The sequence below is a fragment of the Uncinocarpus reesii genome, genomic scaffold (assembly GCF_000003515.1).
Source record: "Uncinocarpus reesii 1704 scaffold_1 genomic scaffold, whole genome shotgun sequence".
Taxonomy (NCBI): domain Eukaryota; kingdom Fungi; phylum Ascomycota; class Eurotiomycetes; order Onygenales; family Onygenaceae; genus Uncinocarpus; species Uncinocarpus reesii.
In genome coordinates, this window is record NW_003052500.1 from 1,120,546 (window position 1) to 1,137,233 (window position 16,688).

The 16,688-nt window shown below is 49.2% G+C and overlaps 7 protein-coding genes across 7 annotated transcripts in view; 2 read left to right on the forward strand and 5 right to left on the reverse strand.

Annotated features, from left to right (window-relative positions):
* UREG_00562 (uncharacterized protein) overlaps positions 1-74 on the reverse strand; it is a gene marked incomplete at both ends in the record, with an annotated part of 1,730 nt that extends 1,656 nt beyond the window's left edge. Inside the window, one exon of the mRNA XM_002541002.1 lies at positions 15-74. Coding sequence (XP_002541048.1) covers positions 15-74 — 60 coding nt within the window. The remainder of the gene's footprint in view (positions 1-14) is intronic.
* Positions 75-551: 477 nt separating this feature from the next.
* Positions 552-1,293, reverse strand: UREG_00563 (uncharacterized protein; the record flags this gene model as incomplete). The annotated part of the gene is made up of 2 exons (XM_002541003.1): positions 552-1,017; positions 1,094-1,293. The coding sequence occupies 2 exons, from the start codon at positions 1,291-1,293 to the stop codon at positions 552-554; spliced, it is 666 nt and encodes a 221-aa protein (XP_002541049.1).
* Positions 1,294-2,344: 1,051 nt separating this feature from the next.
* On the reverse strand, positions 2,345-4,105 carry UREG_00564 (protein kinase byr1; the record flags this gene model as incomplete). The annotated part of the gene is made up of 4 exons (XM_002541004.1): positions 2,345-2,926; positions 2,979-3,516; positions 3,591-3,748; positions 3,815-4,105. 4 exons carry the CDS (start codon positions 4,103-4,105, stop codon positions 2,345-2,347), a joined length of 1,569 nt encoding a protein of 522 aa, XP_002541050.1.
* A 1,103-nt stretch (positions 4,106-5,208) lies between these two features.
* On the forward strand, positions 5,209-9,629 carry UREG_00565 (uncharacterized protein; the record flags this gene model as incomplete). Its single annotated transcript, XM_002541005.1, has 4 exons — positions 5,209-5,379; positions 5,443-5,622; positions 5,694-9,363; positions 9,430-9,629. The coding sequence occupies 4 exons, from the start codon at positions 5,209-5,211 to the stop codon at positions 9,627-9,629; spliced, it is 4,221 nt and encodes a 1,406-aa protein (XP_002541051.1).
* A 508-nt stretch (positions 9,630-10,137) lies between these two features.
* On the reverse strand, positions 10,138-11,793 carry UREG_00566 (uncharacterized protein; the record flags this gene model as incomplete). The annotated part of the gene is made up of 2 exons (XM_002541006.1): positions 10,138-11,419; positions 11,495-11,793. The coding sequence occupies 2 exons, from the start codon at positions 11,791-11,793 to the stop codon at positions 10,138-10,140; spliced, it is 1,581 nt and encodes a 526-aa protein (XP_002541052.1).
* Positions 11,794-12,452: 659 nt separating this feature from the next.
* On the reverse strand, positions 12,453-13,457 carry UREG_00567 (uncharacterized protein; the record flags this gene model as incomplete). Its single annotated transcript, XM_002541007.1, has 1 exon — positions 12,453-13,457. The coding sequence occupies one exon, from the start codon at positions 13,455-13,457 to the stop codon at positions 12,453-12,455; it is 1,005 nt and encodes a 334-aa protein (XP_002541053.1).
* Positions 13,458-15,960: 2,503 nt separating this feature from the next.
* UREG_00568 (uncharacterized protein) lies at positions 15,961-16,644 on the forward strand (the record flags this gene model as incomplete). Its single annotated transcript, XM_002541008.1, has 1 exon — positions 15,961-16,644. The coding sequence occupies one exon, from the start codon at positions 15,961-15,963 to the stop codon at positions 16,642-16,644; it is 684 nt and encodes a 227-aa protein (XP_002541054.1).
* Positions 16,645-16,688: the final 44 nt, after the last annotated feature.

Below are 16,688 nucleotides of genomic sequence, written 5' to 3' on the forward strand. Positions count from 1 at the left end.
CGAAGCGTCCTGACGCGCTCTGGGATCTCGTCGAGAGATGTGTACTGGAGAGCAGGGATCTTGATATCACCCATTGTGGATAGCTCCTGGTTCGATGCAGGGAGGATGTGGATCCGGGCGGTGCGATGGAATGCGGCAAACTGATTACAGCCTCAAAATTGAATATGGGAATTAATGCGCATCTACAACGGTGATAAAATAGAATGCGATGCGGACAAGCATCTTATATCATCATTCAATTCATGGAAAAGGTGGAGCTGTTCTGGAGGACCGAGGCTGCCGGGGGCCCACGTGAAACCGTGTTTGCATTGTTTGATCGCGTGCTCACATAGCTATGCGCTGATGTATATTCGCATCGACAGCCACGGAAATAAAGCCATCACCTCTGTAAATTGACATTGGCTCATAAGTGAAATGCTCGCCTCCTTACATTTCTCACGGGTAACGAAATCGACTCTGGACAATCATCCGCGTTTGCCAAAGCTGCAAACAAATGACTAATCCATCCGAGCCGGCAGAATTAAACCTCCGAATCCCGTCGGACTGGAATATCAATCATCCGGTAACTGCGCTGTAACGGCCGCACAGCACACCGTATCGCCGCTGCCTGTTGTGCGCTCAAAGTACACCTCGAAGCCGTTCTTCTCCAACACCTTCACACTCGCCCTGTTCGCCTTACTCGCAGTCGCAAATACTCGTTCCGTGCCATCCCAGTCCTCGCTCTGCTCCTCCTCGTCAGACTCGCCTTCTCGCCTCGGGAGACCCCACCACACACCCAGCACCCCGCCCAAGGCCTCTGACATGTACCCTTTGCCCGTGTGCGCATCCGTGAGCCCATATCCAATGTTAGGCCTTGGATGCACCTGATTCATGCCTATTGTTCCAATCATTTCACCGCTGGGATCCGGGCCCAAGATTATCCCGTATTGAAAAGTCAGGCCGGCCGCAGACGCTGGTTCGCAAAAGGTCTTCCTGTCGAACCAGGCGCGCGCCTCGTCAACGGATGTCCACGGCGTGCTGGAATTCCATGTAAAGAGTAAGCTATTGTTGCTGCCAACTTCCAGGAGAAAAAAGGGGGCAAGATGTAGCGTACTACCAACTATTTGCCTCTTTCGGCCTGATGTTGAAAATCGTGTCTATATCGCCGAGCGTGAGTGGGCGGAGACAGAGACGTTCTGTGCGGACGATGGGTAAAGAGTCGCTTGAGGGTAGTAGCACTCGAAACGGTTGCGGAGGAGCGCCGCCGCTATAGTATCTCGTGTTTTCGTCTTCGAGCTCCGGACGTAGTTTCATCGTTGAAGTACAGCGGCCTTGAGCTTTTCAACGAAGTGTAGTTTTACGGTCAAGTACTTTGCACTGGAGGTGCGACTCTCAAAATATATTAGGAGGTTAGAAATTAAAGGGGACGTTCGCTTATCAGGTTATAAAGATATTTCGTCTCTTCACTCTCCAAAGTCTGCTTCTGAGTCATTTCCAGAAATAGGATGGGCTGAACACGACCCCATATAGTTAACTCCTGGCTGACCAGGATATAAGGCATCTGCAATCATAGGGCGCGGTCTCCTTGCTGCTGGAATCTCTTTCCCCGACGGCCATCCCAGGTCGCAGTTTGAACGCATTTCGGAGTCAATGATAATTACAATATGCGATGTCTGTATGTATGTACCTATTTATTTATAGCTGGCCTCGACCAAGGCAGTAAATTGAAAGCGACGTTGTATTGCAACATACCCAGCCTGGAGCTCAAAAATCAAAATAAGAAACGCATTCACTCCTCCTCTTCCATTCAAGTTTCGCTAAAACAACAATTGAGAAATGGGGGAAAAAATGGCATTGAGCAGGGATGTCAGTGGGAAATGGATGCAACGCATGGGGACAATCACGACAGCGGATAGACACAAAATTCACATACGCAAAAATTAACAATTCAAGATCATCAAGCCACTTTCGTTTTTGAACCTTCAAGGGCGCCAACGACATATCTTTCGAAGCAAAGAAAAAGGAAACCATCAAAACGAGTTCAGCATACTTAAAAAGGAACAATCAATTATCAATGTGGCGGAACGCCTTGATATGCAAGGGAAGCGGAAACAAAACCAGAGAACCCGACGGACGCATGCGAAAGGGAAATAACTCTCTGTGCAGCAAGAAAACAAGAAATCCAATAAAATGTCGTAAAATGGACCCAGATAACAATACTTTGAAAGTAAAAGGGAGACTAGGCGGGGATATGTGGAACTTATATGTTCCTCAAAAGGGACAAAGTCTTTAACATCATGAACCATTCGACTACCCCAGATCAGGATATCCGAGGTTGGTCTCTAGAGTCCAGTCATGCCATAAACTAGACTCGGTTTCCTTGGCCTCGTGGCCACGAACCCAACGCACTAGAACCGGGGGGAGGCGGCAATTGCCCGCTGGGAGGCCCAGTCCTCAATGGCAAGCCAGCCGACTGTGGGAGACTTCTGGGTGATGGATGATGCGGTGACGGAGCAGCACGGGGTGAAGCATATGCTTGAGGGGAGTTACTAGCTGAATGATGACCCGCGGCATATGGTGACTTTCTTGGCCATCCATTCTGGCCGTTGACTGGAGAGTTATTATGGTTGTTGATATTAAGATGCTCCAGGCCGAGACTCGGGGAGGGTTCGACTGCACGAGGGGTTTGATCGTCTCGTGAGCCGTGTTGGACATGCGAGTAGTTCAAAGGAATCTCTCCAGACGTAGGAGTTACGTGAGCATGGGAGTCCGGTTGCCGCGATGGTTTCGGTTCAGAGACGGAATCTCTCGAGCCGTCGCGCGTGATGGCTCGGGGGGCAGGAGGTGCCAAGTAAGATTTCCTATTATGCCTGTCCATCATGCTGATGGCCCATTCTCGAAGATTGACTGGAGTTCGCTTAGCCGCCTGGATGAATGCGTCGCGATCCTTGTGACGAGATTAGAAATGTTATGGCAAGTAATTTGGAGGGAAAACTTACAAAAAGCTCTCGTGGCGTGGGCCGTTCACCTGGCTTCTTCAGTAAACACTTGGCCACAAAATCGTCTAGAATGGCTGGAAATGCATCGCTTTTTGGAAGCTTCGGTGCTGGTTCATGCACAATCTGCTGTAACAAATCCAGAATGCCCATCGGACCAGCGCTGGCCCTGTCTCCTGCGGCCGTATCCGTGGAATCAAAGGGGAAACGGCCAACCGCCAGCTCCATAATTGTTAAGCCCATGCTCCATACGTCGGACCGTACTGAATAAGCTTCACCTTGAATACGCTCAGGAGCCATGTAGGTCGATGTGCCAACAAAAGTGTCGGCAACAGAGTTCACCGTTTCAGTTGCAACCCCAAAATCACATAGTTTGATATGTCCTCTGGAGTTGACGAGCACGTTAGATGGCTTGATGTCTCTGTGCATGATACGATGTGCTTCGTAAAGGTAAACAAGCCCGCCGAGAATCGACTCTGCAATCTTTCCCAATACGTCGACTCGAACGGGCCCGAAATCCTTGGGGATTCGATCAAGAGAGCTACAGAGAAGGTAAGCATCAGTCACCTAGCCCAAACGGTATGTAGTCATGAATGAACTGCCTTCAGCACATACCAACAATCCATATATTCCATGCACAGCACAATGTCTCTGGCCTCGTTGGTGAAGGCACCGTAAAACGTTACGATATAGGGGGAATCGCAGTGTCGGCCGACTTGTAGCTCTCTCAATATCTGTTTCCTTACATTCTCTTTTGCGTCGACTCGTATAATCTAGCAAATCAACAAAGTCAGCAATCTGCCGAGGTTCCGCAACAGGGCGGTCCAGCATGTACATACTTTCCTAGCCATCACAACTTTTGTCGACGCATGCATCACCTTGCTCACTGTTCCTCCATTGCCAGCTCCAAGCTCCTTGAGCACTATTAGATCTTCGCTCCGTAGGTCTAATTGAAATTCCAATCCAATCTCGAGTGTGTCCGTGCGATTACTATCGCTATTCCCAATCGCTCCTGGTATCTGGGCATCTCCATCTGAAGGCTTTGAGCCCAATTTGGACGCTGCTGCATTGAGCGCAAGACCCTTCACGTTTTTCCGTTTCAGCGTTCGAGCTCTGAAAGCGTCGGCCATGGTAGGTTTGTCGGGATGTTCACACCGCCCGGGAAGACGCTGTGGTACAGTGGGAGGTTGGCCAGAATTTTGCCCGTGGTTGGCGAGCGATTTGTGTTTGATTTCTTTTGATGGCGAATTTCGCTGAGCAATTTCGAGTATTTGAAGGAAAATCGCCAGAGGGATTGTCGAGCCGGTTTGGCCTGGAGAGAGGGGTTGGGCTTGACTGATTATTGGACTCGACTATTATCCACAAGGTTCAGGGAGTTTTGACACAAGACGCTAGCCGGTGAATTGGCAGGCCAGAGTTCGCTCATCAATAAATAGTTAGGTGGCCCTGAACCCAGTCAAGCATCTGCGCGCCAGGGATTCAGTGCTGCAAAGTCTGGGTCGGTTCCGCGACGAGGTGAGAATCTGCATCAGATTGGATAGAAGTGTGTCAGGCGCAGAATGCTGAGAATTCAGCAGAGGCACAGGCAAAAAGAATGATTGGCGATTTCACTGCATAGCTACGGATGTTGACAAGGCACTCGACAACGGATGCATGCTCGTCTTCTTTCCAATCCTTTCAGGTATCAGTCCCTGTTGGCCAGTTTCTCATCCTCACCAGCGAGCTAGTTCCTCTTGCGCGCATCCGCTCTATGGTTCACACTTTCTGAAACCTCCACCTGAACCACTGGAGGTCCGAAAGTCAAACAAAGCCTACGGTGAGATGGATACTCCATGAATCTAGATTTTGACAAGCAGCGAACACTTCGTTCAAATCATTGGTGATCCTTCTCCAAACTATTGAAGTCAACAAAAGCTCCGATATCACGATGTAGGGGGTCAATCACATGACCTCAATAAAATATCAAGGAATTAAGCTTATTAATGATGCGACTTCGATTATATAAGCGGTAAATTTCACGTGATAGCTACGCCACAGTTGCCGTTACCGCTAGTCCTATTGAGGGCTAGTGGTTTTTAGAGCATTCATGGCGCCGGTCAAGCTGATAGCAACACTTTTGGATATATAAGAGACAGAGCCCTCGCTTGAACTTTTCCCTTCTTCATCAACTTCTCTTTCTTGTCAAGTTTCATTTATCTCGTCTATTTTGCCCACCTTCACCGCGTTTGGCAGAATGAGCGCCGCCGATCTGTTGGAAAACGAGGCTCTGCTGGACGATGAGGAAAACGATGAAGACTATGATGAAGAAACCGGCGAAGTGAGCAGGACACATGGCGATCGGAATGGCCACTACGACGACTCAAGTGAGGAGGAGGAAGACGAGGACGAGGATGCTGCGCGCGCGGTGAGATTCTCCATTAATTGAACGCTGGTACGATTGACTGGCATAGCGACTGACGGCCCACAGGTTCGTGAGGGTTTCATTGTTGACGAAGACGAAGAAGAGGAAGAACGGATCGAAAGACGACGTGAGAAAAAGAAGCGGCGGCGTGAAGAGCGCGCCCTCGACGACGAAGACTTGGACGAGGAAGATATTTACCTAATCGGCGAGAATAACCCAGATTTTGAACCTCCTGTGTCTCAAGAGGTATTATAACTTTGAATCATGGCTCACTATCTTAAATGAGTCGACGGTCGCTGACACTGAATTTCTTGTAGTCAAAATTTAAACGCTTGAAGCGGGGTCATAAAGGTGACCGCGGCCGTGGTATTTCCCATGGGATTAACGACATCTTTAACTCGGACGAGGAAGAAGAGGAAGTTGACCGGTTCCGCATGGGTGCTCGGGATAGAAGAGGTCTCCATGACGACTTAGACGACTTCATCGAGGAAGACGTATTTTCCGACGAAGAGCGAGAACGCATGCGAGATGACGAGGAAATCGCCCGGCCGGCCAAGAAGGGCATTTCTGGCCTTGCGGTCACCGAAGCAACAGGGCTTGACGAGGCCGCCCTCGAAGATATGCGGGCGGCTTTTGGCGACGGCACTGACTACCTATTCGCACTCGAAATGGAGGAAGAAGAGGACGAAGAGGATCGCAGAGATGAGGAGAAGCCACTCGATCTAAAGGATGTATTTGAGCCGTCGCAGCTCGCCGAGAAGATGATGACTGAAGAAGACAACGAGATTCGTTTCGCAGATGAACCTGAACGTTACCAACTGGCCAGGAAGCCTTATAAACATGTTATTCTCACCGACGAGCAATTCAAGGAAGAAGCCCTTTGGATTTCCAACCTTATGCTCCCAAAAAAGCGACTGGACCCAAGCTTAAAGGAACCCTTCCAAAAATCCATCGTCAAGGTCCTCGAATTCATGGTAACTGATGACTGGGAAGTGCCGTTCATCTTTCAACACCGCAAGGATTATCTGATCCACGCGGCAAAGGTTCCAGTTTCTCCTGATCCCTCCAATCCCGATGGACAAGATTATGTTATCAGAGCTGAAAAGCTGTTAAATATGACCGATCTGTGGGATATCTTCGAGTATGATCTAAAGTTCCGAGCGCTCGTGGATAAAAGAAATGTCCTCCAGCGGACCTATGACAATCTACGTAGCATCTCCAATGTCAAAGACGAAGTGTTTGAACAGATGCTACCCGCCGCCGTAACCATGGAGGAACTGCAAGACATCCAGGATTACCTGTACTTCCAGTATTCAGCAGAGCTCAAGGATGTTGCAATGGTCAATGGCAGTGGAGAAAATGGGGTTGTTAGTCAACGTCGAAAGGCCGCAACGAAAACGTTCTTCGAGCGTATTCGCAATAGCAAGGCCTACGGTCTTGTTCGCGCTTTTGGGATTACTCCGAATGGATTCGCCCAAAATGCTATGAAGGAAGCTAAAAGACATCATATTGACGACCCTACTGAACTCCCCGAGGACATGGCAGACAATCTCCTCGACACCAGTTTCGCAAACGGTTTGCATGCGCTCAAAGCTTCCAAAGCAATGTTCGCAGAGGAATTGACTATGAGTCCTAAAGTGCGGAAATGCTTAAGACAAGCATTCTATATGAATGGAGTAATCGACTGCTTTAGAACCGAGAAAGGTTTGAAAAAGATAGACGAGCATCATCCTTACTATGAGTTCAAATATCTTCGAAATCAGCAACTCAGCGACATTGCACGACGGCCAGAACTATTTTTGCGCATGCTCAAGGCGGAAGAAGAGGGCTTGGTTGAGGTCAAAGTTCGGTTCCAGAATTTCGATAACTATAAAAAGCGTCTATACGGTGATATCCAATCCGACAATTTTAGTGAGGTCGCTGATGCCTGGAATAAAGCGAGAAAAGAAGTTCTTGACATGGCCATTGGGAGGTTGGAAAAGATTATGAGCCGCGGTGTCAAGGAAAACATCAAAACAGAATGCGAAAATCATGTTGCGAAGGAATGCAGAGAAGCCTTTTCCTTGCGCCTCGACCAAGCTCCGTACAAGCCCAAAGGCATGGTACTGGGCACTATTCCTCGTGTTCTCACTCTATCAAGTGGTACTGGTACCATTGGCAAAGACCCAATATACTGGGCGTGGGTTGAAGAGGATGGCAGGGTTTTGGAAAATGGCAAATTCGTTGATCTTGCTCTCGGTGATCCAGATCGAATGATTGCAGACGGCAGAGATGTGGATAATTTCATGGAGCTCATCGAACGGCGCAAACCCGATGTGATCGGTATTTCAGGAATGTCCCCCGAGACACGCAAGCTTTACAAACAGTTGACAGAGCTTATCGATGCCAAAAATCTTCGCAGTTCTCCTTATACCAACGATAACGATGAAGAAGTCAGTGATCTTCTTGAAGTTGTTATTGTTAACGACGAGGTTGCGAGACTGTATCATACTAGCGATAAGGCTAGGTCGGAACACCCTGGACTTAGCCAATTAACGGTCTACTGCGTTTCTCTAGCGAAATACCTTCAGAATCCGATGAAGGAATATGCATCGCTTGGAAGGGATATAGTGTCTATTCAATTCAAACCAGGACAGCAATTGATATCCCAGGACAAGCTCCTAAAACAGCTTGAAAGTGCCCTAGTTGATATGGTTAACTTGTGTGGTGTCGACATCAATGAAGCTGTGAATGACCCTTCTACTGCAAATCTTCTCACATATGTGTGTGGACTTGGCCCTCGAAAAGCTTCTCAACTGCTGAAGATAATCAACATGAACGGCGGAGTGGTGAATAACCGAATGGAGCTTTTGGGCGTTAATGCTCAATATCCTGCAATGGGTGTGAAGGTGTGGAATAATTGTGCTAGTTTTCTTTACGTTGACTATGACACATCTGATCCTGACACCGATTACCTGGACAATACCCGTGTTCACCCAGAAGATTATGACATTGGTCGAAAAATGGCTGCTGATGCGCTTGAACTCGACGAAGAAGATATCAAAGCAGAGACGGATGAGAACGGGCCTGGAGCTATTGTCAGGAAACTCATCAAGGAGGATGCGCAAGAAAAGGTCAATGATCTTATTTTGGAAGAGTATGCCGAACAGTTGGAGAAGAATTTAAACCAGAGAAAGCGAGCCACCCTTGAAACCATCCGTGCTGAATTGCAGCAACCATATGAGGAACTACGAAAACAATTCGTGTTCTTGAGCACGGACGCCATCTTCACCATGCTCACGGGGGAGACTCCAGACACTTTGGCTGAAGGCATGGTTGTCCCCATCACAATCAAGCGAATCACTGATGACCACATCGACGGCAAACTCGACTGTGGTGTCGATGTGCTCATCCCCGAAATGGAGCTTACAGACCGCTACGACATCCCCGTTCGGACCTTGTATTCCATCCATCAGACTATCCCGGCCAAGCTTCTCTACCTCAACCGCAAAGCATTTATTGCCAACGCATCTCTTCGTGAAGACCAGGTCAATAAACCTTATCGCCGGGAGTTTGACCACATGCGCGACGAATGGGATGACAATCAAGAGCGCCAAGATCAAGACGCAATGAAGGAGAAAGCCAAGACGAACACCCGTGCGCTCAGAGTCATTAAACACCCTCTGTTCCGTCCCTTCAATGGGCCACAGGCTGAAGAATTCCTTGCTTCGCAGAGCCGTGGTGATGCAGTTATCAGACCATCCTCCAAGGGGCCTGACCATCTTGCTGTGACGTGGAAGGTATCGGACCGGGTATACCAACACATTGACGTGCTGGAGCTTGACAAAGAGAATGAGTTTTCAGTAGGCAAGATTTTGAAAATTGGCGGCAAATATTCATACACCGATCTTGACGAATTGATCGTGAACCACGTTAAAGCGATGGCGCGAAAGGTCGATGACATGATGATCCATGAGAAATATCAGTCCGGCTCCAAAGACGCAACAGGTATGTACTCGCGCGTTTTCCGGCAATATCGATGTGCTTTTACTAACCTACTTTACTCTTCCAGAGCGCTGGCTTACAACCTACACCACCGCCAATCCCACCCGTTCCACTTACGCCTTCTGCATCGACCCCAAACACCCCGGCTACTTTCACCTCTGTTTCAAAGCAGGCCAGAATGCGCCAATGAACAGCTGGCCCGTGAAAGTTATACCACAGGGGTACGAACTGCAGCGAAATCCATACCCAGACATGACAGCGCTATGTAACGGTTTCAAAACAATGTATGCAAGCATGCTGGCTGGAAAGAGACGCAGGTAAAAAACAATCAGGGTTGTCTATTTTATGTATTTTTATGGGAAAGCCTTTGAAAAGGGGTTATTTGTTATTTTCTTCTTCTGATTTCAGTTTGAGGGGTTATCTGGCTGGCTCTGGACAGATTTTGCTTCTTGTTTTCTTTTGCATCTGGGCCTATGGTATTAAGAACACGATTGATAGTATCCAAAATGGATTGTTTATAGATGGTCAATTTGAAGACTATATCTCGTAACATGCATCTTTGTGATCCCATAAACTCCTGATAGATATCCGCCAAATGCAACATAGGAATCTTTTTTCCTTTTATATGTAGTTGGACGAAGAGCCGCCGAGTAGAGAGATGCGGCATCTCTATTCCCAAAGACAAACGAAACATCCGATACACCTTTTCCAAACAAATTTTAAAATCGATAAACCCAACATGTGCGGATTCAAATCACGGAAACCACCTAGCCCGAATCAACCCTGCAAAGTATCGTAAAGCATATTCATCTCCCCCCTTCTCCCAGTCGGAATCCCCGAATCTCCAGCTCTCTTCCAGGCCTTGCCCTTCGGCCGCCTGGGCCTTTCCCTCTCTGTCTCAACCACCACCGAAAAGCCGGGGATATTCTCAACAATGGCCCTGCTCTTCGCTCGATAATGCTCCACAATACCGCCAGCCAACCACTGTTGCAGCGCCACCATCCTCAACCATTTCCACCAGCGGTTGAGATTTAGAGATGCAGTGCGGTGGAATTTGACGCCCAAGCGGGTGCCGTAAGCCTCGCTCTCGGAAAATTGCTTGTAACGTGGGCCGTGGCGCGGATTTTCGACTGTGGTGAGAATGGCTTTGAAATGCTTGTGAAGAGCGCGTTTGGATTTTTTGCTGATCTGCTGATCGGAAACTTTGGTGAGGTCTTGGATCTTTTGTTCGATGGCCGGCGTGTTGTGGTAGGGGTTATAGCGCTGGACGAGTAACACTCCGTTGTCGTCTTTGTAGTCGGATTTGGAGATGTCGTCCTGGTCGATTTGTAAATTGTACTCGAATTCGTCGATTTCCTCGTTCTCTTCTCGCGGGGAGAAGCTTTTTTCGTAGAGCAGTGCGATATTCTGTCCGGCTGCAATTTGAACGTCGGCTTCGCTGCTGTCTAGTTGATCCGCGAATGCCTCGATTGCGTCTTCGCTTTGGTATTCCAGGTCCTCGATCCCGGTGGCAAGGAGCCCCCATTCCTGCAGGGCAGCTGTCACCACTTCCGGGTCATCCGGAGCTTCGACAAAATGGCCATCCGACGTGATAATTTCCATCAAAAACTCCATCTCGTCCACCATGTCTTCTTCCGTCGCACCTCCAAAAAATGCACATGCACCCAAACAACGAACCGCAGTCGCTTTGGTCAGAAGAGATGAGTATCCGGTGATCTTTCGCCTGACGGCCGAGCTCGCGCCATCATAAATTGAGCCATCCAGCGTCGTCATCGCGGTCAGTGCAACTGCCTTCAACGCCAAATTCGTTTCGTTCTCGGTCGAATCCTGCTTGATACTCTGTAGAAAAACGGGGAGAAGGTCCTCCACACAGTCTTCCATCTCCCCTGCTGCGTAGTGGCGTGCCAAAATGCGCCCGTAGGCAGCGAGGTTCTCCTCGCGAGCGGGTACAGTACTGTGTTTTCGATCAATGAGGTCATCGATGACGGCGGCTAAAGGTCGATCCTGTTTGATTCCACCTTCGAAATCCTCGCCCATCCGGTCATCGAAAGAAATAGTGCTGAGTGTCCAAACAAAGTTAGATGACTTCAAATGGGAATGGGGAAGGAATGTTCGCGAAGCGGGTGGAACATACCTAGGCGAGGTTTCGTCACTCTCACTGCCTGAGTCATACTCGTCGTCTGACTGGTCCCTACTCGGACTGAGGGAGACATCCCGAGAGACGACTCGAGAGTTGATACGAGAGACATTCCGAGAAGCTTCACGAGACGCAACTCGAGAAATATCGCGAGAAACGTCCTGGGAATGCGTGCGGTGGGCGGATATGGCTCCGGGGGACGAGTAAAGGAGAGATGAGAGGCGGTCAGTATCCCGTTTGGCGGCCTTCCGAGAGACGGTCTTCTTGCTCTCGTGAGCACGACGATGCTCGAGCATCGTGGCGGGAGAATAAAACGGAGGAATGCCACGGACTTGCTAGTTGGCAAAAGGGACGTCGAAAAGCCGAAACCGGTTCGTCGACGGCTAGGACGGAATGAGGCAGTGTGTATGGCTGCTATCCGTAGCCGCTGTATGATAGTTCTGTCGTCAAGGCTCCAAAGGTGTTATCCCACGGGGAGAGCAAACTTGTAAAGCAGGAGTTTGTGAAAATGGTGAAATGGTCTAAAGTCCATAAGGCAAAGCATTCAGCACAAGGCGACGCGAGGGATGAAGCTGAGGGGCGTACCTCTCAGAATGAACAGTGCAGGGGAATGAAAAAACAAATCTGACAGTCGGGTGCGGGGGGAGGAATGAGACGAAAGCAGAGCGGGTGGCCGATGTCTTTTTATCGAAATCCGGTGACAGAACGATGAGGTAATGCGCGGTCTGTGACGGAACCGGGGTGTAACGGACGGTATCTCGGGCCCCGTCCGTGCGTAATTTTCAGGGTTTGCGGGCCCATGTGACCGCTGCGGCCCCGGCCAATGGTTAAGCTTAAACTGCCGAGTGCATGACGTCAGAGTGCCCAATTCATGCCCAACACAAAATAATATTAAGACTACGTTCTATCTGCAATAACATGTCTCCCGATAAAACATAGGTATCCTCATCCCACCCTAATCGATGTTCCAAGACCGTAGAGGCGTTACTAGGAGTTCCTTGTGATCCTTCTCGGTAACCGTGACTATGCCATCTTTAGTAGCTTGCATGATTACCGCGATATGCACATCACCATCCCTCCTCTGAATAGCCCGAAGTTCCTTTCTCAGTTTCTCGCTGAGGTATTCAAAGTTGGGACGATCAATGGGATCGGGGATGTAGCCAACCACCTTCAATTCCCTTGACATGGTTCGCTTGCTTGCATTTTGGGTACTAGCACGGAAATTCTCAATGAGAGACCGGCCGTCTTTCAGCTCCAGAAATGTATAATGCTGGGAAACCGTTCCGAGCGCAATGCCAAACCCATGAAGCTCGCGGAGGACCCTCTGCTGGGCCCTGATATCCTGCGGCATAATCTCCGCCCAACCATCCTGGTCATCCGAGACGTCCATGACTATAAACCCAATCACTCTACTTCGATCCTCAGTGATGTACGCCAAAAAGCGCCTGGCAAGTCCTTTGCCCTGGATAATCCGGTAGATGTCCGACTCCCGCTGGAGCAACTGGATAACATCTGGAAAACGTGAATACACAGCACAACCAGCCACTCCCAGCACTGTGCTAGGTACTCGAACCTTGCACACGAGGGGCTTGGTATAGTATGACTCGAGGTCTGTCTCTAACACGCACTCCTCGCTTTCGTCAGCGATATCTTTGACGTCAACCATCCTGTCGGTCCAGATTCTCTCGATTCCTTTGAGTGGCGTGGCACAGCTAGAAACCACGCTAAATTTGCCCTTGGTCTTGTTGCTGGGCTTGAGAATCCCAACCACCCAGTTGCCCTTGATTACCTCCTTGAAATCCAAATTCGACCCCTTGACATCGGGGCTGCGGGGAGTGGTGTCGTCTAGGTGGAAATACTTGAGAATATTGCTGGCTGTTCTGATTAGGTAGAAATAGCCTGGGTGGACTCCTGGGGAAGGCTGGAAAAACGTGGTCACAACCTGGAAAGATTCGGTCATGGTGGACACCCCTTTAGGCCTTTGGAATTTCGCTGGTTCGTGGTGCGCGTTTACTTGAAATCGTTGGAGGAACGGTTGACGGTAGTATCAATGATGTTGATGCAAATGTGGATGCGCAGAGTAATCGCCTCTAGGGAAGCCCATGAGGCCTAACTTATAGCTTTTTGGTAGCTGCCATCATTACCAAAAAAAATACCCAGGTGGCCATCCATGATACACGGCGGGTAATGAAGCAGTAGAGGGTATTGCAGTTGATCTTTACCGATTCACCTACTTCGGGAAGATATACTGTGGTGGACTGACAAATTTTTACAAGAATGTTTGAATGTTGATGTTTGTATGGATCCATGGACTGTGCGGTTAAGGTTCGGCAGTGCCCCGGTTTCAGGTTAAGCTTAAATCAGTTAAGGATCTCCCCGAATCTCTCGAAACGGAGTATTCTATACAGGACAGTGATTTGAACTGTTTGCACATATCGTGATGGTAATGTTGAAGAAGCTGGAGGAAGAGTGTCGCTACATACCAGAGGCCAGTGATTTGAGAACTCGCTACCCCGTACGTTAGTGATATTAGCGAAGGGCAACAATCTACTCCGTAGACAGCCTGCTGTTCCCCCTTCAAGTCTCTCTGGGTTCAAATGAACAAAGCAAATAACTAGCTACCTCCCTGCACGCCACGCACCCCTAGTACTGACTTTCCACAAAACCGGGCACCGGTTTTACAACCAAGGGCCGCCTTTGGCTCTTCCTTCCTTGTCCCTGATGATCTTGTTCTTCTTACCAACGTCTCTCTCCCTGCCGGATCACACATTGTGCGGCACGTACCGTTCTACCATAAATTTGGGAGCGAGATTTCATCGTCCAGGTAACTTATGTAGTTAATAGCCTGTTCCGAGTAACTGGCTTAATTAACTCGCTCGGCAGCTGCCTTCTAACGATGTGATACTAAGAGACGAGGAAGTATTCTGCGGTTCGGTATTCTTTGAAGAAGAGAAAAGGAGCAAGTAGCATTTTCAGTTCGAGAATCGCTGCATTCTTGGGAGTGGTTGTCCGTTGCTTTACGGACTGTTCATCGTTTCTTGCTTGACTTGCGATCAGTCCAAACGCACAACACAGCTTAACCGATTACCCAAGCAAAGTACTATGGTAAAACTGTGTTTCCAGTCGTTTCGCCTCAAAACCGTTACCGCGTGGCGGAGATGTTTCTCACAGCGGATAACTAGTCAATCCCGATGGCTGGATGAGGGTCCCGGCGCTTGCAGCCTTTATCTTGCCCTTTGGATACGGTGATAAGACACTCAAAGCCACAGAGCATATAGTCAGGGTCCTGAAAAACCAGCATTATACCTCCTCCGCAATGCGCTGTCTGCCAGATCGGGGTCAAGATTCATAACCCCCGGGTCCTGGCTTTAACTCCAAAGCTCCGCACTTAATGGTTAGTTACAGGGATGAACATCGGCGAATTAACTAGTTAGTTGGTTGGCAACAGCTTCTTGCTCCTTGCTCCTTGTCGAGGGATAAGGGCCATACTATACGGTTCTCCATGTATAAATGGCGAGGAAAGCTTGTGGCCTTAAAGAAACAAAACTGTATAGTTACCCCTGTCCAAAAATGCAACAACATAGGCCTTTGATGTCCTTGATTGTCTGCTCGAAGCCGATGCGCGAATACACATGTCCCACACTTTCTTTGTTGTGTCAAGTGCTCTTGACCTATTTTTGCAATTGTTGCCTCTTGTGCTTCAATTTTTCCGTTGACCCTCAATCTGGGCTCATGAAGAACACTGCCAGGGCACACATGGTTCGTCGTTAAAAATCCGATACGGATAGGGCTTTGGTGATGCATGGCTTCATCGAGAGTAAAATGCCTCGCGACATCTCAATGCTTCGTGAAAAGACCAGTGGGCACAAAGTTTTCGCGTTCAGCGTAAAATAGCCATTGAATTCCCGCATAGACAGTCAAAGCACCCATGTCAGTTAACTAGTGTTTACTATCGGGGGTTCACTGAGTGTCGCGATCTCGTGGAGGAGTCGCTTTACCTTGAGTGACATCCGGCAACCTAGAGCAACATTTTCCGGCGACACCAAGCAGTACAGCCCTGTTGACGGCGATAGTTAACTATGTGGTCGGAGATATGGGAGTAGCGCAACTCGCAAAGCTTTCTCAGCTTTGTCCGCATCGTGACGATCTTACCAACCAACTATGGAGTTAAACCCTGAAGTTGTGGGCGCTAGCAGGGTCGTGGAGTTGCATTAGCTATGGCGCCCTGACACCCCTTGCTACTACCTCAGCGACGCTGCCGTCGTGTTGAGAATGGTGAACCGCTGAGCTGCTCGCATGGCGTTGTCACCTCCGGAGCCATTTAAAATGGCATCGTCTTCCCGGCTTTATTCTAAGTAGACTGAAGGGTTTGACTGTGGATTTGTCTTTCTGGCGGTGGTTTCCTCTATATCCAAACAGATACCAGCTCCTATCTTCGACGGGTATAATAATCTTCGTTCAGAATGCATTTGGGCACCATCCTCTCCTGCTTGCTAGCAGCAACCGCCTCCGCCTCCGCAATTGCAGATGGTCCAGAGCGTCGGACCCGGCCGTCACTCAAGGTCTACAAATGCCCCAGAAAAGCCACGGCTAAATTCAACAAGTCCGTGCCTGATCAAAAGCCGTTCCCCACGACCCATGTCGAGCTCTGCTGGAAGCCCAAATCCATCCAGCTCACCTTCAAGGCCTTTGACGAGACCGAGTTCTACTTCGATCCCAAGCAAACCACCAACCAAGACATCTGGCAATACGAAGTCATGGAGGCCTTTATCCACCCGGGCAGAAACAGTCCGCAGACCTATCTCGAATTTGAAGTGAATCCGAATAACGTCACATACCAAGCTTTCGTATACAATCCATCCAAGGTTCGCGCGGAGAAAGCACCTTTTGACCACTTCTTTGTGACGAACCCTGCCGCCGACGGATTCACTGCTACCACGACGCTGGATCGCAAGGCGAAGACTTGGGTATCTGAAGTAGATATTCCTTTAGCGCTATTCAATGTCGAACGACCGGAGCGCAGTACGTGGAGGATGAACTTCTTCCGCACCGTTACGTCGCCCAAGACCTTTCCCGCTCAGGAGCTGGGTGCTTGGAGTCCTCCCACAAGGCGAGGTTTCATATCACGCCATCTTTGGCGACGTTGATTTCGTTAAGCCAGCAGTAGAGAGTGCTGGACCAACACGGTCGA